The 27,464-nt window shown below is 36.9% G+C and overlaps 2 protein-coding genes across 11 annotated transcripts; both read left to right on the top strand.

Annotated features, from left to right (window-relative positions):
* The first annotated feature begins 1,349 nt into the window (after window positions 1-1,349).
* Window positions 1,350-15,472, top strand: FUS6 (COP9 signalosome complex subunit 1). 2 transcript variants are annotated; one of them, XM_010257210.3, is made up of 6 exons: window positions 1,350-2,170; window positions 12,058-12,378; window positions 13,106-13,222; window positions 13,316-13,401; window positions 14,497-14,731; window positions 14,900-15,472. In XM_010257210.3, exons 1-6 carry the CDS (start codon window positions 1,784-1,786, stop codon window positions 15,074-15,076), a joined length of 1,323 nt encoding a protein of 440 aa, XP_010255512.1. In that variant the 5' UTR covers window positions 1,350-1,783; the 3' UTR covers window positions 15,077-15,472. The 2 variants fall into 2 exon arrangements, with proteins under 2 accessions (XP_010255512.1, XP_088751771.1); XM_088895645.1 differs by having other exon boundaries at window positions 1,471-2,170; window positions 13,013-13,222.
* A 3,098-nt stretch (window positions 15,473-18,570) lies between these two features.
* On the top strand, window positions 18,571-27,175 carry LOC104596160 (putative serine/threonine-protein kinase SIS8). 9 transcript variants are annotated; one of them, XR_016080801.1, is made up of 14 exons: window positions 18,572-19,269; window positions 21,424-21,838; window positions 21,936-22,058; window positions 22,555-23,113; window positions 24,230-24,270; window positions 24,375-24,443; window positions 24,520-24,620; window positions 24,938-25,016; window positions 25,111-25,209; window positions 25,328-25,452; window positions 25,623-25,672; window positions 26,223-26,304; window positions 26,560-26,622; window positions 26,715-26,790. XR_016080801.1 is itself a non-coding variant. In XM_010257206.3 (14 exons), the coding sequence occupies exons 1-13, from the start codon at window positions 18,974-18,976 to the stop codon at window positions 26,575-26,577; spliced, it is 2,001 nt and encodes a 666-aa protein (XP_010255508.1). In that variant the 5' UTR covers window positions 18,573-18,973; the 3' UTR covers window positions 26,578-26,622; window positions 26,715-27,175. The 9 variants fall into 9 exon arrangements, 7 of the variants coding, with proteins under 7 accessions (XP_088751767.1, XP_010255508.1, XP_010255507.1 ...); XM_010257206.3 differs by having other exon boundaries at window positions 18,573-19,269; window positions 25,328-25,396; window positions 26,715-27,175; XM_010257205.3 differs by having other exon boundaries at window positions 18,574-19,269; window positions 24,953-25,016; window positions 25,328-25,396; window positions 26,528-26,622; window positions 26,715-27,175.
* The last annotated feature ends 289 nt before the right edge of the window (window positions 27,176-27,464 follow it).

The following is a 27,464-nucleotide window of genomic DNA, read 5'->3' as shown; positions in this document are numbered from 1 at the left end:
CTAAAGAAGCTTCTATAAAATGGAAACTACAATAAAAATAAAAAGAGAAACTTATATGAAAACTTGGAATTGCAACAAACACAACATGCAACTTTTATCAACTAAACCAATAACAAATGGACCCCCCCCCCCCAAAAAAAAAAAAAAAACACTAAATTGAATCCAAACACTTGTTTTAGAAAACCTTCAGAAAATGATAGTTTGGGAATTTAGAAAAGTTTAAGTAGTTATATGAGAATCTTTTTCACAGTTAAATGGCAGAATGCTAATGGAGGGGTTAGGGTCCTTGCCAAAATATGAAAGTTAGGGTAATGGAAATTACCCCCTAAAATACAAGGTAATGATCTATAATTTACCTTTTTTTAATGATTTATGGCAAAATATACGATGCATGCTGCAACAAAAACGTGAACTAGCCACATCTTTAAATATTAGTTGAAATTTTGGTAGTTATAAAACATGTACAAATAAAAAGATAAATAAACCATATGATAACATGATTGTTTGAAATCTCATTTAAGGTGCAATACATATTAGTGAATGGATGATAGTTGGACTCTTTTTGGATAAAATTTTAGGGTAAATTACAAAAACCCCCTTGTACTATGGGGTTAGTGACAAAGAGCCTCTATATTTTAATTTGCAATAAAGACTCCTCCAAACTGTTACAGTAGGGCAAATACTCCTTAACCGTTAAGTCATATATGATGAAATGCATTAAATTATCAAAATATCCACATGATTTTTTTTTTTTAATTTTCTTTTCATTACCCATTTCTCTTAAACCCTAACATGTTCTAATACTCGTATTCTCTTCCCCTGTCTTTGTTGCTCGCCAATCACCATTTTCTACTCTCCCTTGCTTCCACTTCTACTCCCCATTAGTGCCAATGACCACTTACCCTCAACATTCACCACCGGTTATTCACACAAATAGTAGAATAGGACGATCTTGCTGGCTCCATTTATGTGGATTTCCATGATAGAAATCATTAATTGAAGAGAATTGAACAAATCAATCACTGACGTGGTCAATGAAATCCATGGTGATCTGATTGGTGATGTCTTCTCACATTTCAAATAAATAAGAAAGGATAATTTGGGGATTTAAAAAGCTTTAAACAACTGAATGAAATCTTTTTCGAAGTTAACTGTGAGAACATTAATAAGGGAGATCTTTGTCTAACGGCTAAAATTCAGGAGGTATTTGTCGCAAATTAAGGTATAGGGGATCTTTAGTAGGGGGTCGAAATGATCTGTTTGTATCGGGTCCATCATAGAAAAACCCCAATCCGAATGAAAAAAAAGAAGCTTTGAGCCTAATGAGAGCTCAAGTGATAGGAGTCGGAATACTGATTTGGGACATTGGGTCATCTGTACAATATGGGTAAAGAATAGATACACTCTGATCCGACCCATCTCATATCGCCTGTATTATGTTAACTGTTAAGAACACCTCCATAAAGGCATAAGCCGAAACGGATCAACGTTGGAGAGGCGCGACTACTCGCGAGGAGGGAGGGGTTTGCCGGTTTGGTGATTGATACTTTGATAGTTGTGATTTTGGGTTTGGCACTGAGCCACTGATGCCCTTCATCGGCATAGAAAGGCCGAAGTAGAGACAGGCTTCGGTGGAGGAAAACTAAAGCAAACCCTTCACATAGACGAGCCAATAAAGCGAGAAAATCTACAGAGTTTGCAACAGGGAGGTAATTAGCTGCAAACCTTGAAATAAAGGGAACCCTAGGGCGAGAAGTTGATTAGGGCTTGCAGTAGAACAGCCATGGAAGCCGAGGAGGAAGGTGCAGGAACGATGATCGAGGATATCTACTCCAATGGAGGTGTCGAGAAGCGAACTAAACCGATTATAAGTAGCGAACAGATGGACGTGGAGGCTTACGCAAGCCTGTACAGTGGGAGAACAAAAATCACCAGGCTTCTGTTCATTGCCGATCAATGTGGAAACCAGTCTATGCAGTTGGAGGCGTTAAGAATGGCGTATGACGAGATCAAGAAGGGTGAGAATACTCAGCTATTTAGAGAGGTTGTCCAGAAGATTGATGGAAGGTTAGGGCCCGCTTATCGGATGGACCAGGCATGGGCCGACAACGTTGATCGTCGAGCTGAGCAGAGGAAGGAGAAACTCGAGAATGAACTCAATTCTTATAGGGTATTTTTTTAAACCTACTCGTCTCTTACATCACTCTCTGAACTTATCCAAGTGGCGCAATGTTGCTTGAACTTGTCCATTTGATTTTTCTCCTTTGTGTTCTATTTATTTTTCTGTTATCATTGCATTTCATTTCGGCTTGGAAGAGACCATCGGAATTCAAAACCGTGGGATGAAAATAGAAACTAAGAAGGCATCGAATTCGGTTTTAGTGTACAATTCCACATCTCAGATAGATGCCTTGAAATTTACTTGTAAAAATGTAGATCCTGGTTGAGACAACTGCTAGGGTAGATAAACATCCATAATTGATCGAGCGCTCTTATTCCTTATTGGTTCCTTTCTCCTCTACATGCGAAACCCTTTTCCTCGAGGTTGGAGTTGAATCGGATAGAATGGATTCTTCTCATGTCTTTGCCCAGAAATTATTTTGATTATCTTGGCAGCGCGTTTTATTTTGGGTATATTTTGTTAGCTTAAATTACCTAATTCATTTTTTGTCAATGGTTTTAATGCTCAAAGTTTTGCTAAGACCAATAAAGTTCATGACCGTGTTTTGACTCAATAGTTCCTAATAAAGTAATTTGTATTTCATCATTTTGTCTTGCATTGAGTGGAAGAAACAAAGTAAACTCTACGGACATAGCCATCAGGATAAGGTGTCTACTGTCGCTACTTTTCATGGTAACAATAAAAGTTATTTCTTAAAATTGAAGAATTCTATTTTGAGATTGATGCACAACTATACCATCTCATAGAATGCGAGAAGATGCTGGGACAAGTTATATTAGTTAGTATCTTCAAATTTCTTTTTCAGAAAATTTGGTTCAACCAACACACCGGAAAGTAAGAATTTCAATGTAGATCTCAGAGCTTGCACCTAAGAAAGAAAGCAAATAATAATGAGCTGTGCTGTACTTTCCAAGTTGGCCCTAGTGTTCTTCAAGTGTTGCCTAGGCAACAATTAGGTGATTACCTAGGTGGTTAAGGAGGCCCATCACCTGGGTGATGAGACAAATGATATGGTTATAAGCATTCTATTGGAGGCAAATAACGTATAATTGCCCCCTTTATATATTGATCCATATGTTTAATCCATTTTGGGTCGACATGAGTGTTTCTTGTATTTGTTTTTTCCTTTGAGAGAGATTATTCAAATATTTTGTCATTATTTATTAAAATCTGGTGTAAGTTGTCATTTAGTCATTTATTGATTTGATTTTTGGTTTAGTAGTTTATGGTTAACATGAAATTCCATAATACCTGTGTACAATTTTAACATAATATTTTGACCGAGTTAGGGTTTTGTGTTTATAGATCGAGAGCCTCCTACAGGCATCTCTGGCCATTCTATGGTAGGATTTGTTGCAGGATTGGAGTATGCTGTTATGTGTGTATTTTGTTTTGTTAATTTGTTTCTATCAGACTTCTTTTTTCTGATATTCATCTCTTGATTTTTGATTTTTGTTGTAGATGTGTGGTTTTCTTTTGGAACTCAAGCCTAAGTTTGAGATCTCTAGTATTCTAGGTCTGTTAATTCATTTTGTACTTGTTGCCCATGATTTCTCATTGTTCTTGAAAACCCACAACGCAATTTGGACTTTGGACATTTGAGTATCTATCTTCTCCATTATTGCGCTTCTTAGTTCCTTTATTAAATCTTTTGACTTTCTTACTATTTTTCTAATACTTGATTAGTAGCTTCTTGTCTGGATCTTCAATGCTTTTTATGATTCAGGCAACTAAACTGTTAAAAACTTGCTATATTACAGTTCCAGTTTCACTCACCTGAATCTGATCCACTGATTTTTCAGGCCCTTTACTACTGGTTCAATCCTTTTGATACCCATATATCATATTTTCTGATATTACTAACTGATTTGTTCATTTATTTATTTTCTTGAAGAATGTTTTCTGTACATTTTTTTTCTCAGTTCCAGTCTCTGTCAGATAGGACATCTAGTATTAGTATAAGTTCCCAGCCGGGGACTTGAAAGGATCTTTAACAAGGGACTCTGTTGCCTTTGGTTTGTTTTTCTGGTTTATTTAAACTCGGATATTTCTGTTATTATATTCCTCTTTTTTTTTTCCTCTTAAACTCCTCATTAATATGATAATGTTAATTGACATGGATGTCCATTGATGTCAATGGGACTTTTGTTCAAAAGTTCAGATACAATACCTAATCATGTTAACCTTTTTCTGTCCTTCTATTTATCTTTTTTCCTTGAAATCTCATGCTTTGGTTTTCTTTTATGATTTACATTTTTCCCAAAAATTTCATTGTTAAGTTTTGAGTACAAGGTAGCTCCTTATTTGAGTCTGAACTATATGATTCAGGCAACCAAATGTCTAAATACTTGTAATATTATATTTTCAGTTTCACTCAATTGAATCTGATTGCTGATTTTTCAGTTCCTTTAATACTGAGACATGCTTTTCTCTAGCTGTTTACCACTTATTAGATACATCTTGAAGCTTTACTTCCAGAAACTTATCTGATTTTTAGTTTTTTTTTAGTTCTCTGCACTTCCTTTAATTAGTGACTTTGTGTTCCAAAAACTGCTTTAAGGTTTTATTCATTTTCCATTGAAGAGTAACCTCAGGACTCCTCTAATGTGCAATCATCTTCAGATTAGTTCCTTTTTTTATGTACATAACTATAAATGATGGTAATTTACTCTCTTCCTGGTAAAAAAAAAGGCAAATGCACTCTGTCCCAAAACCAAAACATCGAATGTTTTGTGACAATTTCTTCATTTGCTAGTTGCTACAGGGACCATCCAATTTACTCATCTGTAAGATGAGGGAGGGATTGAATCTATTCCCAGAGACCTTATTGGACACATGGTTGGATTACATGCTTGTTTTTCCCTTTTGTTCAAATTGGCAACTTAATATGGATATGGGAATGTAATCTCTTGCTGCTCAAGAAAATGGCAAATGCACTCTGTCCCAAAACCATAGTACTTAATGTTTTGTGGCAATTTCTTCATTTGCCATAGAGACCATCCAATTTACTTGTCTGTAGGAGGGAGGGTGTTATCCTTCTCAATGATCTTATTGGACACATGATTGGATTATATGCCTTGTTTTGATTCCTTTTTTTTGATAAAAAATTAACATAATATTTTCCCCCGAAATGGCAAAGTACTGATTTGTCTTATACAATTACCTGTATGGCCAAGGTATAGAAAATGTGTATATAAGAACCCATGAACAATGAGTTGAAAAAGGTAATAAAACCAAAACTAGAGACATGGAGGAATTCCCTGAAATATTGCTGCACTGATATCCATAATCTAAGAGATCCTATTAGTTTTCCTTGGGATGTGTTCATAACTCAGAAGGGTTGGTTTTTTGTCAGCAATTAGCAATGTTTTATTAATAGAGGAGAAATATGTACATAAGGTTATACAACCTGCATATTCCCTTAAAGATACTAATAGAGCAAGCCCCTTGCTGCTTTCCTCAACTCCTAGAAAACAACTTCTAGTATAACAACATTTTTACTACTTCATCCCAAATCAGATGGCAGTTTGATGAACCCTATTGAGAACTGCTTCCATCTCATTAGCCAAATGTATTGCTTCATAATCTGGTGACTATGGTGCCATGGTCCTTAACATTTTGCCTTTAAACTGTCCAATAATGATTGTTTGTGAATCCCCTCCTATATGCATGACTCTAAAACCCAGATTCCTTGCTAGCCATGGACCTTAAAGCACTGCTTGGAGTTTTGTCCTTATTGAGTTCCACACACCTTTTGGGCCTGAAAAAGCAAATAGAAATATAGAATCTCTCCCCTATGATCTCTGACTCTGAGTGCTCCTCCAATACCCGACTCACCTGTGTTGTCTGAACTACAACATCAAAGTTTAACTTTTTTCGAATTTTTGCGGGGGTTCCATCAGGGATTTTTTTTCCTCAAAGATTAAAGAGTTCCTATATACATAATAGAACATGTATCTGTTTATTTGTTCATCTTTATTGCCTTGCCTTGGTAGGCAAAAATGCATAGTCATTGCCAGCTGCCTTCGGCTACATGGATCTTTCCAACTTATGTTTAAAAGAAACACAGAAACAATGCAAACTGCTTATGAAACCACTGTGAATTGAAATAGGCTAATCACATATTTGAAACTGCTGTTCTGGTTATGTCTGGTCTGACTTGGGTTTGTGATATATATATGACTTGGTGTCCAAATCAATGGAACTTTTAGAATGAACACATTGCATGAATGCCAAAGTTGCAAATTAGAACTGCATTATCTTATACCTGCTTGCTTGGTTCAGTATGGATTAGGTTCAATTTTTTGTAATTCAGACTCCTAAAGTGAACTTGGTTCTTCTCCACATCGACTGTTATATGTGTATTTTCTGTTATTAATAAAATGTCAGATCACTTATAAAAAAAAGAAAAAAAGTGAAATTGGTTCTTTGGGGTTAGGCTTCTTTATTGCATCTTTGCTCTTGATAGATTGTTTTTTATTGTTTTCTTGATTGATTGTTATTTGTTCATCATGAGTCATTTGGATGTAAAGTGCATCGTGTTGGTGTTTTACAAGATAATAAAATAGCATGCATGGTATACAAGAGCACAACAAATGCTTTTTGCAAGCTGGCACCAGCAGCTATCTGTTGGTCTCTCTGGTTAGAACAAAACAAAAGAATTTTTGAGGGTAAGATACTGCATTTAGAAGCCTTGATACTGAATATTCAAGTATCAAGTGTGTTAAGAGGTTGATATTCTTTTCTTTTAATTTTATTTTTGCAGTTTGATAATTCACAAATGCACCTAATAGGATGGGTACTAATGTTTAAATCCATTAAAAGGCACCAACTCTCGGTATTTGACATATTGGTGACCCTGAAAACCGATATGTATCATATAATATGGTATGATACATATTGATACTTTGAACCATGGTGAAAAGGCTTCTCATCTTTTAGGCTAGCATATGCAAGGAGTTTTGAAGGCTTCAACAATCACAACTTTAGCAGCCAAATAGCAAACAATCATTTGAGAAAAGGATTTTGTATTATGAAAAGTTTCTATAAATAATACTCTGGTATACATTGTGAAGAATCAGTATTGTTATTATTTTGTAAGGGACTCTCCCTCTTCCTCTGTGGGCCTTGGCCAATGGTTGGGTTGCTCCATTGCGACCTGGGTGACCAGGGTTCAAATCTTGGAGACAGCTTCTCTGGGCTCGTTCATTTTTTGGATTTTTGAGAGGGGGCAAAGTTAAAATTCCCATTGACCAAGATACCCATGTTCTTTTTTCAGATTTATGGGGTCCATGGCAAACTTATTTTTCTTGGGTATCACTTACTCGTATTTTTTTTTGGAAAAAGGTAATGTAATTTTGTTCAAACCAAAACACATACAGGCTGGATTCATACTCAGAAAGGCAGTCTGAAAACCACAGCAATTACAATCTCCACCAGGAGTTAGAACGAAACAAAACAGACAAATTCAGACTTCTGAACTCCTCAGTAACGGACACCCAAGAGATCAGCTTGCCCACTGCTCTCTGAATTATATCTTCAGGGCTCTTAGCTCTATTACAGAAAATCCTACTGTTCCTCTCAGCCCAAATGGACTACAAGACAGAAGCAGGAATAGTCCTCCACACCAGTTTCCCTTTCTTGCTTAGGCCTTTGACATTCCAGCAGCAGAGGAGCTCCTTAACCGATCTAGGCATAACCCAACTGATTCATGGATTTGAGAAAGTGCTCCCAAACCTGAGAGGAGAACGGACAGTGAATACACAAATGGTTTGTTGATTCAGCAAGGAACCCACAAAGACCACAAGATAAATCCAAAATTTGAATGCCCCGCCTCACAAGATTAGATCTGGAAAGACATTTGTCAAGGGCCATCGTCCAAATCAGAAAGTTGGATTTTGATGGACTTGTAGAGTTTCATATCTGTGTAGTGGGAAATCAGTGAGACCCAATCTGCAAAGCTTAGAGGCCAGGGATTTGACAGAAAATTCCCCATCCGGATTCCACTTCCAGCACCATTTGTCTTCCGAGAGCAGGTCTATCTTCTGCTTCTGAGGAAGAGTCATCATCTCCACAATCTCTTCTAACTCCCAATCAAAAAGATTCCTCCTAAGGAGGGGGGGGGGTCCAAGTAACAGAGTCTCCTGCCGAACAAAAGCACTCAGCCACAGATGCTTATTGGTTAGAAGCACACTGAGAAAGAAGGGGAAAAAACTCAGCTAGAGGCTCATCCAAGCACCAAGAGTCCTAAAATTTAGTTCTATCCCCTTTACCAATCTTGACTGAAATCCCTTCCAAGAAAACAAAGAAATTCTTCATGATACCTTTCCAAAGGGAGTTGCCCCAACTTGGAGGAGGAACCCTAGATCTCCAGTTGCCCCACTCCACCCCATATTTACCAGCTATGAGGGATCTACACCAAGCATTACTTTCAGCCGAGAACCTCCAGATCCACTTACAAAGGAGGGCAGAATTAAAGCTCTTCAACTTCCTTATACCTAAACCACCTTCAGCCTTAGGAAGACATACTTGGTCCCAATTGACTAGGTGAATTCTTTGCTCCTCTTCCCAACCCCTCCAAAGAAAACTTCTCTGAAGCTGCTCCAATCTTTTTGCTACTTTGTTTGGGATGGGGAAAAAAGAGAGGAAATAAGCAGGTAAATTGGAAAGGGTATTTTTTATCAGAGTAACCCTACCCCCAAAAGATAGATATCTTGCCTTCCATGATGCTAATTTCCTCTCCATTCTTTCAATAACTGGATCCCAAATCGAGGAAGCTAAACAATTTGGCCCCAAGGGCAAACCCAAATATTTCACTGGGAGGGATTCAATCTGACAAGTCAGCACCTCCGCACAATCAACTATGTTGGTTACTGACCCACTGAATGATTTGACTTTTGTTCCAATTGACTTTGAACCCAAAGTCCACCTCAAACCAGGTTAAAATCCCAATGACAAAATCTATGTGGGAAGGAGAAGCATCCACAAAGCATAAAGTATCATATGCAAATTGGAGAATATTGACCTTTTCCCCCTCAAGAGCGATTGCAAAACCTTCCCAATCACCAGAATCAGTTGCCTTTTTATAGAACAGAGTAAGTAGTTCCATAACACAAATAAAGAGCAAGGGGGATAGGGATCACCCTGTCTTAGACCCCTAGAGCTATCAAAAAACCCTGCTGACTGACTATTAATCAAAACTGAAAATTTGGGAGAGGTTATACACACTTTAATCCAGTTTCTCCATTTCTGCCCAAACTTCATTTGATGCAACACAAAATCAATACACCTCCAGTTAACATGGTCATAAGCCTTCTCTATATCAAGTTTGCAAATCAAACTTGGGACACCCTCGTGTGTATCACTTACCCAGGTAAGTGATACCCATCTCCCAGGTGGGTAAGCAACTTTTCCAACTAGGAGAAAGTTTCCGACACTAGGATGGGACAAAATTGCCCCTTTTAATAATGGATTTTTTATGGCTAAAATGGTCATCGTTTTATTTACCTAGAAAATAAAAGAACATGGGTTTACTTGGGTAAGTAACTTCCCGAAAAGTGAATGGGGCCTTTGTGTATTTACAGGGCTGTGTATATCTATCTTTCCCCAGACCTCGCATTGGTGGGAGCCTTGTGCACATGGTTCAAAGTATCGATACGATACACCCCGTATTGGGCATATCGTATCGCATCTTTTGAAAACGACATAGTTCGAAACGCCTATTTCCAGGTGTTTTGGACCCCCAATTTTTTTAATAATAAAAAACAGGTTATCAACTTTCCAAAAAACCAAATTTTGAAAAAAAAACAAAAAAAAAGAGTTTTGGCCGTTTCTAAGTTCCAATACGATACGGCCGAAACTCGTATCGTATCGATACTTTGAACCTTGCTTGTGCATTGGGCTGCCTTTACTCTCCCTCTTCCTCTCTTAATACAAGATTATAATTACCTTAGAAAAAGAGCACAATACAAATGCTTAATATGTTAGGCTTTTCATTTTTGTAATTAGCATGTTATTCTATATTTTTCTTATTTTCCAAACCAATAAAAACCAATTATCAATACCAATAAGGAAATGGTGAACTTGTGAACTGACATGGGCAACAAGACACTGTTCTTATTTAATATTTATAGTTGTCAAGGCGATGCCTAGGCGGGCGCCTAGGCGACAAGGTGCCCTTGGAGGCTTGCCTCGCCCAGTCGCCTAGCAGTTTTGTATGCTGTCTTACATAATAATTTTATATTGTTACTTTTTTGAGATTATAATTATAAAATAGACATTATTAAACAAAAATATTCATTTTTTGTGTTTATAAACTAATTTCTTTTTATTATTTTCTTATTTGTTAGGGTTTAATCAACACAAACATTGCTAACTGCTGTATTGAACCCTCAAAGACTTCAGAGTTTGAACCAATAAGTAAGGGAAAAAACTTAAAGTTTTGTCTAATCAACACATTTCTTCCTCCACTTCTTCTTTTTCCACCTTTTCTTTTCTTTTTTTCCTATAACAAAAATAGGGGTTCAGTCCCCATATTTATTGAATTTTTTTTTCTTTCTTATTTTTCTTCTCATAAATATGTTGATTTTCTAGACATAAACATGAAGTTTATAATTTTCTTATGAAAATTATGGATAGTTATTAAGGAAAGATGGTTATGGAACCTAGGGAACTACCTAGGATATGTATTTTTCACTTAAAAAATCCATCGCCTAGGCAACAAGGTAACAAGGTGCCCCCCTGTCGCCTAGCCTCGCCTTGGCGCCTTGAAAACTATGATAATATTGTTATCGTTTCTCTCTCTCTCTCTCTCTCTCTCTTTGATAATGCTATTCCATTTCACATGGAACATAAAGTTTCAAATTATGATAATATATATAATATATTATTCTTTTTATTTTGTTTATAGATCATGCCTACAAGTGTTAGTCAGTCTTTCTTATTCTTTTTATTTTTTAAATTATTAATCAAGTTAATTGGTTTAGCTTGCAAAGCAATCATTTCTGCCTGGGCCCATCCCATCCCAGAAATTTCTGGGCCCAGGCCCTAAAATTCTAGGTCCAGACAGTCCAACTTGGTCCAAAAAGGTTAATATAAACAGTATAATATATTATGTATAATATTTATAATATATATGTACCATATAAATAATATTTATAGTATACATGTGCATAATCTATTAAAATATGCGTATAATAAATTATATATTTTCTGTAGTTTTAAATATAAACTTAGATTAAAATTTTAACTTTTAAAGTATAATTTTATTAATTGTACAGGCAAGCTTGGATGCCCAGCCAGGGCTTGGGCCCAGACATCTTATAAGGCCTGTTGTGTGGGCCTGGGCAGCTCAAAATGCTGTTACTACTCTGTAAAAACCCAGGCCCAGCCCATGATCAGTCCTAATAGAAGATCTATTTTCTATCAAGTGCCCCAACATTGATTACGATACTTATTTTTTCTTGCAAGCACTTGCCTTCTGTGTGCAGCTTATACAGTGAAAATTTATGAGTTGTTAAAAAGGTTATTTATCAAAAGATATAAGCTGCATGTTTCATTTCATGTTAGTAACTGAACATTTTCTGAACTTTCATGTTAGTAACTGCACATTTATCAAAACTGAGATGTTTCATTTCATGTTAGTAACTGTACATTCATCTTCTTATAGTCTAATTTGATTGGTGATACTTGTTTATTTTATAATCATATTCCTTTCGAGTGTAATTACACTATCTGACCTCATTTGCTAATATCTATCCATGACTCATCATTTAATGATCAGTTACTATAACTATGTATTTCTTCCATTTCTCTCCTTTTTGGCCTTTACACATTCCAAAGTTTATCTGTTTACTAGTTTATTATTTCTTTTGCAGACAAATCTAATCAAAGAAAGCATCAGAATGGGATATAATGATTTTGGAGATTTTTATTATGCCCATGGTGCACTTGGTGATGCTTTTAAAAATTATGTTCGCACACGTGATTATTGCACTACATCTAAGCACATAATTCAGATGTGTTTGAATGCAATTCTGGTCAGCATCGAGATGGGTCAGTTTACACATGTTAACAGCTATGTTAGTAAAGCAGAACAAACACCAGATGCACTGGACCCTGTTACAGTTGCAAAACTGAGATGTGCTGCAGGGTTGGCTCACTTGGATGGTAAAAAGTACAAACTTGCTGCTCGGAAGGTTTGTATTACGATTCTGTATTGTATATCTCATTTTGATTATGCTAATTTTAGTTTTGTCTATATACTGTAACTATCTATTTGTCAAATTGTCCATCTATCTATCTATATATTCATATGCATATCTATACTTTTTTCTTGATAATTAAAATAATATTTTATTAACAAAAAGAGAAGTTCCACCGCTCTAATATAAAAGTCTACACGTGTATACTTGCAAATGCTCTAATATAAAAAAAGTATACAATGTGTTTTAGCAAGATTTAATGACAGGTTAGTTTTAAAATATTATTAACTAGGTTGTAATGTTACAATTTAGTAATTTGTAACTAGGATTGAAAAAGGCAAGGTGCTGTATTGTATTGTATTATGTATACTATAAATATGCACGTGCAAAGAGATTCTGTACATCAAGCCCACTAAGTACAGCCAAAAAGCAGTGATCGCAATATAAATTTCCAAGTAGAAGAAAACAGAAGCAAAAGAAGTTTCCAACAGCTTTCACCATCTTCCAGAAAATCTTAAAGAAAAGGGTTACTAGTATCAAGTCATCAACCACAGAGAACAAAGCTAAAGATACAGATTTGTGGACTGGAAGTTAAGAGCTTTATTTAGTTGTCTTTTTTCTTGTTAAGGGTGCACTAAGTTCCAATAAGAACCCTCGGGGTGCTTGGGCGAGGCAGCTATGCATCACCTTGATGCATTTGCTTGTTTTGGTGTATATGCAGTTCTTGGAAACAGGTCCTGAATTGGGGAATAATTACACAGAAGTGATTGCACCTCAAGATGTTGCAACATATGGTGGACTTTGTGCACTTGCTAGTTTTGACAGGACAGAGTTGAAGGTATGTATCCTCTGTTCTCTGTCAGAAAGTCCTGCGTTTTGTTAGTTTTCTGCTTAATTGAGAAAGTTTACATTGTTTGCATTTACATGCCAGAACAAAGTAATAGACAATTTGAACTTCCGGAATTTCTTAGAGCTAGTACCTGAAGTAAGGGAGCTTATTCACGATTTCTATTCCAGGTAAAGAAACATGAATTATTAAGTGCAATGTTTATTTTGCTGCCTTTAATCAGCCACATCATTATATTTTTTTTCCTAATTTTAACATGTTGGTATTGAACTTTGCTAAGAGACTACAGACATGCCAAAATCTCCTTAAATACAATACTTCTGGATCTGTTCAAATGTTCACTTTCTTGCCTCAATTCAGATTTATCTCAAACTCAATGGAAATACTGGAATTTGCCAAACTTTTTGCTTGTGGTATCCATATAGCAAGGAAGTACTTTGTTTTCTGGATTGGAATACTTTCAATCAAGTTCCTAGATTCTTGAGTTTCAAAGAGAATATTCCAACTTAGGAGATTGGCGTCGAGGATATTTCCAAAGCCTACCCATTACATATTAACGACTTCTCAGGGTCTGTTTGGTTTAAAGTTGGAATCGGAATAGAAATCCATCGGAATTGGAATTGGAGTGGTCTATTCTCCCTACCTGTTTGGTTCAGATGGGAACCAGAATTGGAGTCAGCTGGAATGGATTCTCATTCCTGAGGGGGAGGGGAGGAAATGACCATTCTAATTCCAATTCCAGCAGGAATGGGAATGTGATTCTGATTCTGCCCAACCAAACGGTTGGAGTTTGGAATGGACCATTCTAATTCTAATTCCAAACCCCTATTCCCGTGAACCAAGCGGAAGGGTGGAATTGGGTTCCCATTCCCATTCCAGGTGGAATGACATTCCCCATTTGAGGAAATGGCCATTCCCTCCCCCTTCCTTGGAAACAAGAACCCATTCCAGCTAATTTCGATTCGCATATGAATCAAAGAAGGTGAGGGAATGAACCATTTCGATTCCGATTCCAAATTCCAATTCTTACTGCAAACCAAAGGACCCTTAGTTCTTGCAATATTGTTGATAAAGTAGGGTTCTTTATAAAATTTATTATGTATATTTTGTTGACGTAATTACAATTATTTTAACTGTAAAATGAAAATGACAGTTAATAATTGTTAGATCCAGCCTTTGGGCTTCTAAAAACTGTCAGATGTAAAAGTTTCGATTGGACTTCTGGTCTAAAATCTAAGCAAGGTAAAGCTTTTTTGACATTGCAGCCATTATGCATCGTGTCTCGAGTACCTTGAGAATCTCAAGGCGAATCTGTTACTTGATATCCATTTGTATGACCATGTGGAGACTCTTTATAATCAAATTCGTCACAAAGCCCTCATCCAGTATACACACCCTTTCGTGTCTGTTGATCTGCGAATGATGGCTAGTGCCTTCAAGACAAGTGTTGCAGGATTGGAGAAAGAACTGGAAGCATTGATCACTGACAACCAGATACAGGTAAGGTTTGGAGTAAATCGTGTCCATTTTCATGTTCTCTTTTTAAGTACAACTTTGATTTGACCCTGCATGGAGAAAGAGCCAAGAGCCTCAAACTCAAAGGCCTTAATTCTGGCAATTTTCACACATATATATTCATGCTTAATTGACCCACCGGTTTCCCCGCAGGCTCGAATTGATTCGCACAATAAAATTCTGTATGCACGACATGCTGATCAAAGGAATGCTACATTCCAACGGGTACTACAGACTGGCAGTGAGTTTGACCGAGATGTCAGGGCGATGCTGCTCAGAGCCAATCTTCTCAAGCATGAATACAACCTTAGGGCAGCGAGGAAAATGTAGCCTGGTGGGCTAGCTACGATCCTAATGTTCTGCTTATGGTTTTGGTTTGATGATTGCCTCTGTAAACACTGCCCTGGTATATTTGTTATGGAGATTTGGGTCGTTAAGTTTGGGTAACCCCAGGGAAATTGTCTATATACTGGCAGTGGCGCGCCATGCATTGCTCAAGAAGCCGGATGTCGTGTTTATATATATATGATGACTCTTCACTGTGACCAATGGTTTTGGTCGTCTTTGTATTGTATTTACTATCTGCTCCGGTGCATTGCCCATGCATGCGCTTTGTCTAAGCATTATCATCATGTTAGTTAACAGAAGGCAAATTTAGGACTGGAATTGTTGAGGTCCACTCCACACTTTTGCTCATTTGGGTTTTAAGAACTGTCATTTGTTTCATGTTTCTTTATTGCTTTTACAGGATTATTGCTTACCCCCTGCAAGTTATTATTCCATTCCATTCAGTTCAGGGATGGGAGTGAAAAGAGATGCCAGTCAAAGCTACTGTCTCATTAATCATTACTTTTGAAGCTCCTTGATATCTTTGAAGTACACTGCAACCCATTGTAGACTTCTGAAATTATAGCCTCCATAGTCTACTGGTAGTCCCCCTTATAAACTGTATTCTCGGGCAGGATTCATCCCACCTGTATGGTGGGGGTAAGAATTCTAAGGTGGGCTGAACAGTTTATGAGTACAAGGCCACTCCGGATCTCTTATCCACAAACAGTTCCCACATCCCTACCCTACCTACTACACTATGGCCTTGTATGGCAACATCTCCCTATATAATCTGCAGTATATTAGAATTGGATGAATACAATGGTGTTGAGAGCTATTAACTGAATATCATCAATAATGGATAAGAGTCTAAGGGATTGTTCGTTTCCTTTTGTCTCTTAAGAGGAATTTTCTAATTTTAAGAGAAAAATGGGTGTTCGTTTCCTCTTATCTCTTAAAGTAATCATACAATTTCTTGTTTTTCAATGATGCCCCTAAAAAGAAAAATTCTCATATATGGGGTTAAAATGGATATTTGATAATTTTCAGAATTCAAAATAACATTTTTTACATTTAGAGTTCAAATGAAAGAAAAGCTCACAAATACCAATATAATTCTTAATATAATTATTGCAGTTTTAGATAGATGTCAGACTTTGGTACGAAATCGAGCTCGTTTCTAGAGTTTACAAGATACATACAATGGCGTCACCAGATAATAACTTAAGTCTGAATATTAATACTTTGTATTTTTTTTGTCAAACTTCTTGTAAAAGTAAAGCGTTTCATTAACATATTAACCATACCCGTCAGATAACTAGAATAGGGATACAAGCCTAGTCAGATCTGCTGCATTTTCTCCCCCCCCCACCCCCACAGACGCACCAAATTGTACTTTTCTTTGGCAACGATCAAAAAAGCAATAAATTAACATAACGATGTGAAAATACAGAAGGAAAAACGCCACTCTTACATTTTTATCTTTGATTCTAGCCAAGGCGGTGGTTGATTATAATTAATAGCTGATTCTTATATGTAATGAACTAGCAATTTTTTATATTTTAACGTCTCCTTTGTTATGTTCTTTTCTGTCTCTTCTTCCTGTTTTTTTTCCTTTGTTAAATTAAAATAAGGTAAAAAACAACTATTCGATACTGACCGAAACTGAATTGAATGAATACTTCGTTGCTTTGTCTTTTACTCAATAAAATAATAAAATATCTCAAAGCCTTAGGGTATGGTAATCACTAATCAATAAACCATTCATCTCAGCACTTTCAACCGTTATCAAGGGCCTTTCGGTCGACGCCTAATTCAATTGATATCATTTTGGATGATTGTATTTGTGGGTGACCTGTCAATAAAACACGTTCCAACCCTCCACATTTATGGTGTGTCTCAGTCTCATTATGAGGTACGGTGTTAGATAACTTGGTAGAGGGTTGGAACCTGTTTTTATTGGTAGAAGATTCAACTCCTCATAATTTGTCATGTGGACCATTTTCCAACCAATCAGGATTCACGGGAGGGATCTTATCTATAGTCTAAATTTAGAAGGAAGCACTGATTATGGTCTTTAGTTATGCATTTAATTGAACCTTTTTCCTAAAACATTAATAAAAATCTTTTACCAAAAAAAAAAAAACTGTACCAAAATCTCTAAGTAACACCTCCTACCTAAATAGTACCTAAATTGGATGGAAAGAATAATCTTATTATCATATTATGTTCATTTTTGGCATAGCCAATGTTTTAACTTTTAATTGGAACTTAAAACTCAACTAATGGTGGATTCAGAATCTTGAGACAAGGAGTTTATGGAAATACACAGCAAGTTGTGGGCCTAGATGAATAGATTGATCTTGACTACTAGACCCATCCTTCCAAAATTGTTTATGGTTCATTTAATTATATTAAAATAAAAAAAAAGCGATGGTCAAATGGTGCCTCATAAGGAAAATTGGGTCCACGAGGTTACGTGGCTTGTATTCCATAATTTTTAACTACCCATTATAGTCTCTTACTGTCCATTGAGAGCGTTGGAACTTTGGCATCTTTAAATTCAAGGCGGCAACCCTTGGCCCAGCAATAACAAGCCCATCAATATACATGTTTTTTTTTTCGTAAAATATTATCATAATATTTGTGCTTGCATAAATATGATATAGTGCATTTACATACTTATATCTAAATTTTGTACGTACGGTTGTGATTCAAACCCATAATTGGATTAGATTAGGGTTGAGATTGTTGGATGAAGATTGGGTTGGGTTAGGGTCAGTTTTGAAAATTGGATTGGAATTGGTCAGTTAATTGGTTCCATTTTACTTTAAAACAATTTTTGCCAAAAAAACTGTTAATTTAGTTAATGATTTATTGATCTGAATGGTTGAACCGTTAATGAGATAATGGTTTTTGGTTATTTTTTTATTATTTATTATTTTTTGGATAAATCTATGATGTGGGAAAGATATGATATGGAAACAGTTTTGACCAATCAAAACTCACCCATAAATTTTGATAAATAACATCTTGTTTGCTACCACGTTTATGATTCCATGTTATTGATTGGTTGTTTTTTAGATGTATTCTATATCATAGTTGCACCCTTATTTTTTAAGTTAAAATGGGCCAAATGTTCAAACCAGACGGTCAGGCCATTCCACATGGGAACCAGTCCCAGAACGGTTCCCTATCGGGTTCGGTTTTAAACACATTGGTTAGGGTTGACCTCCCTCAACCCAAATCCAACCCTGCCCCAGTTGCACCTGTAGACCATGGAACTTAATGGTACTGCATACTAAGGTGTAGTATACTAGTATCTAGCCTCCTTGTGTTTTCGTAATCCAGAGTCACCGATAGCTGTCAATGACAAATTATTAATTAATTAATTAATCCATTAAAAAGATATATTATTGAATCCTGATTTGAGTGTAAGCAATTCCAATTGCTTTTTCCATTAAAACTGGATAATATTAGGAGCATTTTCTTTCTTTAAATTAATCAACGGACAGATTTCTGGTTTTAGGTTGTTTAGAGATCGACCAACCGGCAACCGCCATCTCCGATCTAGGAATTCAGACAAAGTTCCCGATTCGCCCTCGTCGCTGCCTCAGCTCCTAACACCCGGCGGCGCTTCACACGCAAGACGTAACCTCTAAGGCTCTAACTCTAAAAATGGCTACTAAGTGAAAGAGAACACGCGGCGGAATGGCGAGTCATTGTCCGTCTCACGATCTGATTCCATCCCAACAAATACAAACTACAAAGTAGTACAAAGCGCGCACTTCAAGATTACGAATAACAAAAGCTACAGCGCGGTCATCCCCATTCTCTCTTACTGCCTTTTTCCTTCTACTCCCTTTCAACGACGACTATCGGACTACGTCCACCACCACCATGGCTGACGAAAGCTCCCGAGCCGATCTTTACCGGGTCTTAGTTAGTCGGTTCCGAGACCTGGAGATGAGTCACGTGAAGCTTCGAGAGCAGTTCGAAATGTTGATGCAGGAGAGAGAAGAAGATCAGAGGGGGAGGGGACATGGTTCGTCAGATTCCGGTGAGGGTACGTCGGATTCCGGATGGGGTCACCTACCAGGTTTCTTCTTGTCGAGGACTCCGTACCGGAAAGTGTTGCAGTCTATGGGGCACGCTGTTCACGTATGCAAAATTTCTTCTGGGGAGATCATTTTCTGGTACCCCTTACTCCTGTTCATTTGTTTGTGATTTTATTGCTTTGCCACGACTTCTTTCTTTCTAGGCCTTGCTTTAATTATTGAAAGTAATAGTTTCAGAGAGATGAAGAGCTTTTAGATTTACGTAACTTCGGTTTACACATGTTTGATGAAATAGTTTCCTTGAAGCTTAAATATGTATAAATTCTGTTAATTCCTTTTTGGGATTATAGTTTTTTGTTATTGATTAGATGAGTTGATGTGATTTTGAGGTTTCCATCAGTTAGATATGGTTAGTGTTGTCGGGATGTACCTCTGTTACATGTAGTGGACCAGAGCATTCTATTGATGGGGCAACACTGCTGTGAACTTGTTGTGGAGCTCTTCTTGCACTTGAGAAATGGTAGCCTGAGATTTCTTACTCTTCCCTCTCGAGCTATGGTGGAACATCAACTTCACTTCTTAAAAGGGATATCGAACCTTGTAGAGGAAATAGTAATTCAGAACATACTCAATTGAATGGCGCATTCGAGAGATTACATAGATTCTGACTCCTCTTTCTTTAGTTGTCTTTTGATAACTCATTATTATTATTTTTTTTTGAAGCCATTTGATAACTCATTATTGACACACATAATTGATGCGTACAATCTTAATTATCTCCGATATTAACTCCCTGACTCAAGCAGTGAACTAGATTGCAATTCTAATGCAAAAAAGAAACTCAGCCGATGTTCCATGCATGCCTTTGACCTGCATACGTGGCTAGCACCACAAGATGGTATGTAACACAGAACCATACTACTGTCCAAATCTTAAATTCACTGTTTTGGCCATCCGATTGGTAAAGAACTTTACTACAAATCTACAATGTTAGGATTGTAAAGAGTGTAAAGTTTGGTTATGTTGCATTGAAATGGACTCTGAACATCTAAAAGGCTTGATTGATAACCAAAGCGTCTGGTATGTTGCAACTTCTTGGCCAGCTTCATGTTCAAACTCCAAACTATCTAATTGCAGTATGTTCTTCTTATTAATAATCAAGATAATTCTAATTTAAGCAAATTCATGGTATGGCCATTAAATGGGTGGCCTAATATTTAGATGGCCTGCTTTGATAGCAACATCATTGTCTCTATGACATTCAAAGGTAAAAAGTAAAAAGTTGTGTTCATATTTCATGAAAACCTCTATATGATTGGATTCATGTCTTTTATATTGTCTTTTCATGCCATACTATTAAACGGGACTATGGGAGGAAAAATAAGTAGTGAGATTGAAACATTCAGGCAACCCATCAAATGGAATAACTAGCAATTTCAGAAGTACCATTGCCATTTTATGTATGGGAATAAGTGTTAAAAGTTATATATGCAACTACAGTTCTCCCACATTAAATTCCACAGTAATGTAACCCTCAGTGTTTAACTACAGTTTCCCACTCTTTATGTCCATTTAAAGGAGAAATTGGGAAGGCGCTAGGAAAAATTGTTATTGGTTTGAGACAAGACCTTGTATCTGGTATTATAATTTGGTTGGTTTACCAGTTGGGCTTTGGCTATGATAGATGATGATGCTATAGGAAAGGAGGACTGTGGTATCAAACATATCCAATTGCTTATCTATCAAAAAATATATCCCAGTCAATTGATATATCACAGCATGCATGTTAAGGAAATCTTATGAAGCATTCTTTTGATTTAGTTCATTTTAGAAAAATATGCTTGGTGTTTGACAGGGTTCCTTTTAGGAATTTTTTTTGTTTCATTTAATTGAAGTTTTCATTTCAATTAAATTCCTTTTAGGTTAAAAGTTTTAGATATCCTATTGGTCTGAGATTAGCTAAAAACATGATCTGGATACAGTTACAACAGCAGAAGGGAAAAAAAGAAACACAAAGTAGTAACATAAAAGAGATGTCCAAGACACCAAGTTTAGCAGGATTCACAGAATATGGAATCATAAATCGTTGGACAGCTTTTCACGTTTTAAGCTGTATTTACCTGTTAATCCTATATATTTTATCTTTCCCTTCTTTAAATTTGAACCATGGGGAATTAATTCTTGTAGAGACAATGAGACATACAATTTTGAGTGGAACATAAACTAATTATTGTTTTGATAAGAACATGGTGATAGACTTGCCATTGTACTAAAAGGATTTCTATATCCCAGGAATTATGCGGCAGAGAAACTCTATGGATGGACGGAATATGAAGTACTAGGACGAAGAGTTGTAGATCTGCTGATCAATGAGGAATATTATGCATCCATGGAGAAAATCATGGCAGGATTAAGCATTGGTCGATCATGGTCAGGTCAGTTTCCATTTAAGAAGAGGTCCGGTGAAATATTTATGGCGATAGCGACAAAAAGCCCATTATATGAAGAAGGCGAGCTTGTTGGTGTTATTACTGTTTCATGCGATGCAGCTGTATTTAATAATATAAACTCGCAAAACCTAAGAACACATCAAGATCGTGCACACAGCCAACCTAGACAATGGAAGCTTAACATGAAAAATATTCAGTGGCAATCTCACCCACAGATTGCACTGGTGCCACAGATTGCATCATCTGTTTCAAATCTGGTGCTTATGTGTTACACTGTCATATTTCAGTTCAACTTTCACCCTGTTATTGACTTCTTTTCCAAGCAAATATTGCTAATTATGTTTAATTAAGCAGGCATCAAAAGTATTCTTACGTCAACATGGAGATAATACTTGCAGTACATGTACAAATGCCAAAAACAGGGGAGAGCAGGTCCTAGATACTGAACATATGGAATCAATGAAGACCAAAACACAAGTAAGTCTTTTCGCGTTGTTAGTGGTTCTTCTACTTCACACTCTGGTTGTCAGGAACAAGGAACCGTTATAGTTATCTGTATGAACTGCTTTCCATTTCAGATTGCACATCTGAAGGAGTAGAACTGAAAGGAAATTCTTCATAAAGGATGGACATTTTGGCATGTATTTGATATTCATTGAACCTTATAAAAAATTTATTTAGTCTGATCACTTTGTGCAATGGTAAAATCTTGGGCTGACAAGTGTGAGAATGCTTGTTCAACTTTGAAAGTATCCACTTTGTGCAAAAAATGCCAAAGGTTAGTTCTGTATCCAGCCCACCTCCCTAGGCCCTGGATATCTGGTACCAATATTGGTTAATGGACCTTTGATCACTTTGGCCTGTCATTTAGAATAGTTTAATATACATATAACTTCATCTTTACCCATACCACTCATATTACTTCCAATCTGAATGGCTTTTCTGTTAAACTCTTCCTTGGAAATGACTGTAGGCAGGCAAGGTCCTAGCAAAGTATCTTATGAGAGGAAGAAACAATGATGCCCAAAAAGACTGTAAAAGTGTTCTAGCACATGGTTCATCCAATGCTCAATCCAGCAATTCGGGGGTCATTTTTCCAAACTTGCAAAGAGGTTCATGTTCCAGTTATGCTGCTCAAGGAGTACATTCAAATGGAAATGTGGACATAGTTCAAAATGCTTTTGAGGAAGGTTCTTCTTCCTCAACCAATAAATCCACTGTTTTGACTTCTGGGTTGGAGTGTTGCAAGTGCTCTATGTCCAGGCCTGAAATTCTGTTGCCCGTATTGGATCTTCAACATGATAGGAAGGAGGAGCCACAAACTAATACAGAGAAGTCTGAAGACTCAGAAGTAGGTTCTACATTAGGACAAAAGCCAGAACTTACACAGTCTCCACCTCTGTTGAGCTCAGGACTAAGTGTTGGTAATAGCCATGGAAGTTCATCAACAAAAGGAGATAGGGAATCACACTCCACTGCTAATTGTGAGATTAATTGGGAAGATCTGCATATAGGGGAGGAGATTGGGCAAGGTATTATCATGAAGTTCTTTTGCATTAAATCTAGTTAATATTCATTACTTTAAATATGCTTGTTTTGTATTGATATATACTGGTGATAGGTTAGGGGGAAGGGTTTTGACGAATCAATTTTTGGTGATGTATCAATTTTTTGTTCTAAGTACCTCGTCATTTGGTCTGCTTCCAAGTGGTCGATGACTCAGAGGCCGAAGTGAACTTTTGCTGGATGAGGACCTGGATGCCGAGCTGGGGGCAGATTAGGTGCCGAGTCAAGTTGGGTAGGTTAGGTGTCGAACTGACTAGGCCGAGCTAGGCAGGTTAGGTGACGAGCTGACTGGGCCGAGCTAGGCAGGTAGGTGACGAGCTGACCAAAGTGTCGAGCTGCCTATTAGGTGACGAGTTGACCAGAGGGCCGAGCTGCCTGGTGGCGAGCTGGATTGATTGTTGAGCTTCGTAGTTCTTTAGAGATCTGCAAGGAATCAATGTAAGAGGACCCGGGGTGGCTAACCCGGCGAGGTCGCTCCGATGCTTAAGTCAGTACTCTCATAGTAGACTGCGAGCTAAAAATCACAAAGTATGAGAGTTAGAATATGCTTACTTGCCCCCCCTATGCCATTGGGGTTGGTGCCTTTATATAGGCATTGTTTGGCGTGGGCTTCACGCACCGCATCCGAGATCACCCTGAGGCAACCGCCATGCATGTTGACCACCCTCCGGATCGTTCGGCACGTGGGCCAACTTCCAAGGACCATAGGAGTGTTAGGATATGCATGCCGAATTTGTCGACGAGCACGTCTCGTAGGTCGCCAGGTCGGTGCTTGTGCCAGGCGGCTAGGTCGGCGCCTGGGCCAGGCCGCTAGTTTGCACTTGTGCCAGGCCACCAGGTGGGACACCATCAACTTGGCTAAGGCAAGTTGTTGCCTAAGTGGTTCCGGGTGTCACCTAGTTGTTCCGAGGTGCCATGTGTCACAATATCATTGGAGGGCCAAATCCGCCCTCATCAGGTTTGGACACCAAAGCTTGGAGTTTAGAGGAGACAAAAGTAGGTGCAATGGTCCATGCTGCCTTTAAATTTCTTTGTGTTCACTATATTATTTATATTTTATTTCTTTGTGCTTTACTTCTCAGGTTCATTTTCTGTTGTATATCGAGGAATGTGGAATGGATCGGTAATTATATATAAAATTCACAAGTTCCTTCTTGCTCTTCTTTTTCCAGAGATACAGGAATACTACTAGATGGAAAATTATTGTCCTTTTTTTGTTTTAATCAGGATGTTGCCATAAAGCTTTACTTTGAGAATGAATATCGTGAAGAGATTTTACTGGACTATAGCACAGAGGTATGGAAATATCCCATCAATCCTTCAATTGTTAAATGAAGCACCTGATTCCTAAATCATATATGATGCCTTACAGATTGATATAATGAAAAGAGTTAGACATCCAAATATATTGCTATTCATGGGAGCGGTGTATTCACCTGAGAGACTTGCCATAGTGACTGAGTTCCTACCCAGGTAAACTGATAGTATCTGTAAAAGGTAGAAGACAAATGTAAAGGAGAAAATCTGGAATTTGACTGAAGTGGTAACCTAGTACACAATACTTCAAATGTGGGGAGGTTTGTTGTCTGATGCACAATTGCCTTTTTGTGGGTTCTGTAATGGACATTGTTGTAAACCTAAATGGATTGTGTGACATCTGCATCCCTATTGTAATAAACACTCCTGGTGCTAATCTTGTAATTCCCTATAAAAAAACATGCACTGTTCCTTTTTTTGTTGGTAGAATAATCTTGTGATTGTATTATGCAATTTAATATTTATTTTTACAGGGGAAGTCTTTTCAGGACATTACATAGGAACAATCTGACATTAGATATAAGACGGCGTCTGAGGATGGCACTTGATGTTGTATGTTTCCTTCTTTGCTTCTCTTACATTTTTCATTCCATCAGAAGAATTGGTGATTTAAATCTTTTGTTATTGATAAATGTTTCCTTTTCAGGCTAGAGGTATGAATTATTTGCATCACAGAAATCCACCAATAGTACATAGAGACCTCAAATCTTCAAACCTACTTGTTGATAAAAGTTGGACTGTCAAGGTATGTTAGTGGGGTATGCCCTGCTATAAATACGGGTCTGTTGTCCCCTATTTAACAGTGACAGTTGGAGGATTTACTTGTGGTTTTCTTGAAACATCTGCTTTCTTCTTGTCATCAGGTTGGGGACTTTGGCCTATCAAAATTGAAGGATGCAACTTTCTTGACTGCAAAATCAGGAAGAGGAACAGTGAGTATCTTCTTTATCCATCTTCATTCTCTTAAAATTTATTTACAAGTTACTAGGTATATCCCTGTACATGCTGTCAATCATGAAAACTGAATTACTATTAAATTATCTTTGTTGTTTCAATACCATCTGATTGATTTTCATTGTGGCTATAAATATCTCATTACTTGTTAACTATTTTGGCATTGTGTATATCTGTTGAAAAGTATTTTTATTTTTGATGCAGCCCCAGTGGATGGCTCCTGAAGTCCTCCGGAATGATCCTTCAAATGAAAAGTAATCCTCTTTTTAGAACTGATGTATTGAGAATTTATATAAATTGTTACATTGTTTCGGTAGCTACTCTGGGATTGAGAACTTCAGATGAATTTTGATCCATCTTTGTCCATAAATCATACACAATGTAGGAAATGACTGATTTGTTCTTGACTTTTCAGTTTAAAGATAAAAAATATTATAGGAACTTCTATGTGTTTGTGAACAATTTCATGACCCTTTTACGTTTTGGTAAGAGTACAAACAGCATATGTATTGATGTAAATGCAAATTTGGTCAAAAAGTACGGATGCAAACTTGGTTTGGTCTTGCTTTGATAAATTTTATATTGTGTTTGGCTGTGATGGGTACAAAAACGAATTTTGAGACTGGAATCTACCTTTCTTACATCGACCAATTTTGAGTTTCAAACTTTGCTCCCATTTTGAATGCAAAAATGTCAGGAAACACAAATTTACTTTCGTTTTTAGTACAAAGATGTAATCTTACCAAACACCTGTAAAACCGAACCAAAGTATGGATTTGCCTCAGTTCTAAATATTATGTACAGGTCTGATGTGTTCAGTTTTGGTGTCATACTGTGGGAGTTAATGACTATATCCATTCCATGGGTCAACCTAAATTCCTTGCAGGTATGCATATATACTCTTGTTTTCAATGAAATTCAAATAGTTACCATGTTGAGCACTTGTCTTTAAGAAATCAAAATAGGAGATCAGAAATCAAGTGTGAAAGATATTGCCATAAGATCTCTTTCTACATACCATATAGGCATGAATTGGGTTATCGGAATCTTCAAATTATCCAAAAATTACTTTCAAGTCTCAACTAATTCCTTCCTCTCATCTGTTAAAGGTTGTTGGCATTGTTGGTTTCATGGATCGTAGGTTAGATTTACCAGATGACCTTGATCCTCGTGTCTCATTGATCATCCATGATTGCTGGCAAAGGTTCTCTAATCCTCGATTGATTTAACCTACTATTGCAGTGAAATTCTACAATCTACTTGGAACTGAGCATTCGTTTTATTGTAAAAAAACAGTGATCCTGAGAATCGACCTTCATTTGAAGAGATCATACCAAGGATGACTGGTCTAATCCAGACATTTGGAGCAGTGCCAGCTTAGAGGGGCTCAGAACTTTAGCGATGTGCAGGAGTCTGCTTTGAGTGCATTTAGATTTAAGGAATCGGTGCTTCTTCACACAAATGGCGGTAATGCAGTTGAGACATCACAGTCAACCATTAAGGGAGGTTTTAGTGTTTACAAATGGTGTTTAATTGTATTTCGATATGTTTATGCTGAATACACAAAAAGAAAATATATTTGTAATTGATTTTGTTTATACAGACATGGAAAGATGATGGCCAATCATGAGCACAGTTCCAAAAAGTCTCTTAAAAAAGAAGAGGGAAGAACAATTGTATTTTTTGCATAGAGCAAATTTTATTTGTAAAAAATTATCTCTATTTGTATGAAAATCCTATTGATGGTGTTATTTTAAGGTTTTTGTTTTTTTCCTCTTCTTTCAGATTGGATGATTAGATTTGTACACTATTAGTTACCCAATTCCATTATTCTTATTGTTCTTGTGCAAGGAAGACATGGAAACTCTGGTAAGTGTTTTATTCCATTCTCCTAACATATTAGACTATTAAGTAGATCCAGATGGTTAGGCATTTTATTTCAACCAAGAAAGTAATTTGATGTGATTAGAAACTTGTTATATTTCTCCTGTTTTTCTTTGGTAGGTCCACATATTGGCTACAGAATCTTTAGGAAGTAAATTAGAT

The sequence above is a fragment of the Nelumbo nucifera genome, chromosome 1 (assembly GCF_055504915.1).
Source record: "Nelumbo nucifera cultivar China Antique chromosome 1, China Antique-T2T, whole genome shotgun sequence".
Taxonomy (NCBI): domain Eukaryota; kingdom Viridiplantae; phylum Streptophyta; class Magnoliopsida; order Proteales; family Nelumbonaceae; genus Nelumbo; species Nelumbo nucifera.
Note: the sequence above shows the minus strand (reverse complement) of the source record. Positions and strands in the feature narration are given on the sequence as shown.

Coding starts and splice junctions, on each gene's coding strand:
- FUS6 (XM_088895645.1), top strand. CDS start 1,784: ATGGAAGCCGAGGAGGAAGGTGCAGGAACGATGATCGAGGATATCTAC. Junction 2,171..12,057: donor ATGAACTCAATTCTTATAGG/GTATTTTTTTAA, acceptor TTTCTTTTGCAG/ACAAATCTAATCAAAGAAAG. Junction 14,732..14,899: donor TCACTGACAACCAGATACAG/GTAAGGTTTGGA, acceptor GTTTCCCCGCAG/GCTCGAATTGATTCGCACAA.
- LOC104596160 (XM_010257204.3), top strand. CDS start 18,974: ATGGCTGACGAAAGCTCCCGAGCCGATCTTTACCGGGTCTTAGTTAGT. Junction 24,271..24,374: donor GAGGAATGTGGAATGGATCG/GTAATTATATAT, acceptor TGTTTTAATCAG/GATGTTGCCATAAAGCTTTA. Junction 24,621..24,937: donor GTGACTGAGTTCCTACCCAG/GTAAACTGATAG, acceptor TTATTTTTACAG/GGGAAGTCTTTTCAGGACAT.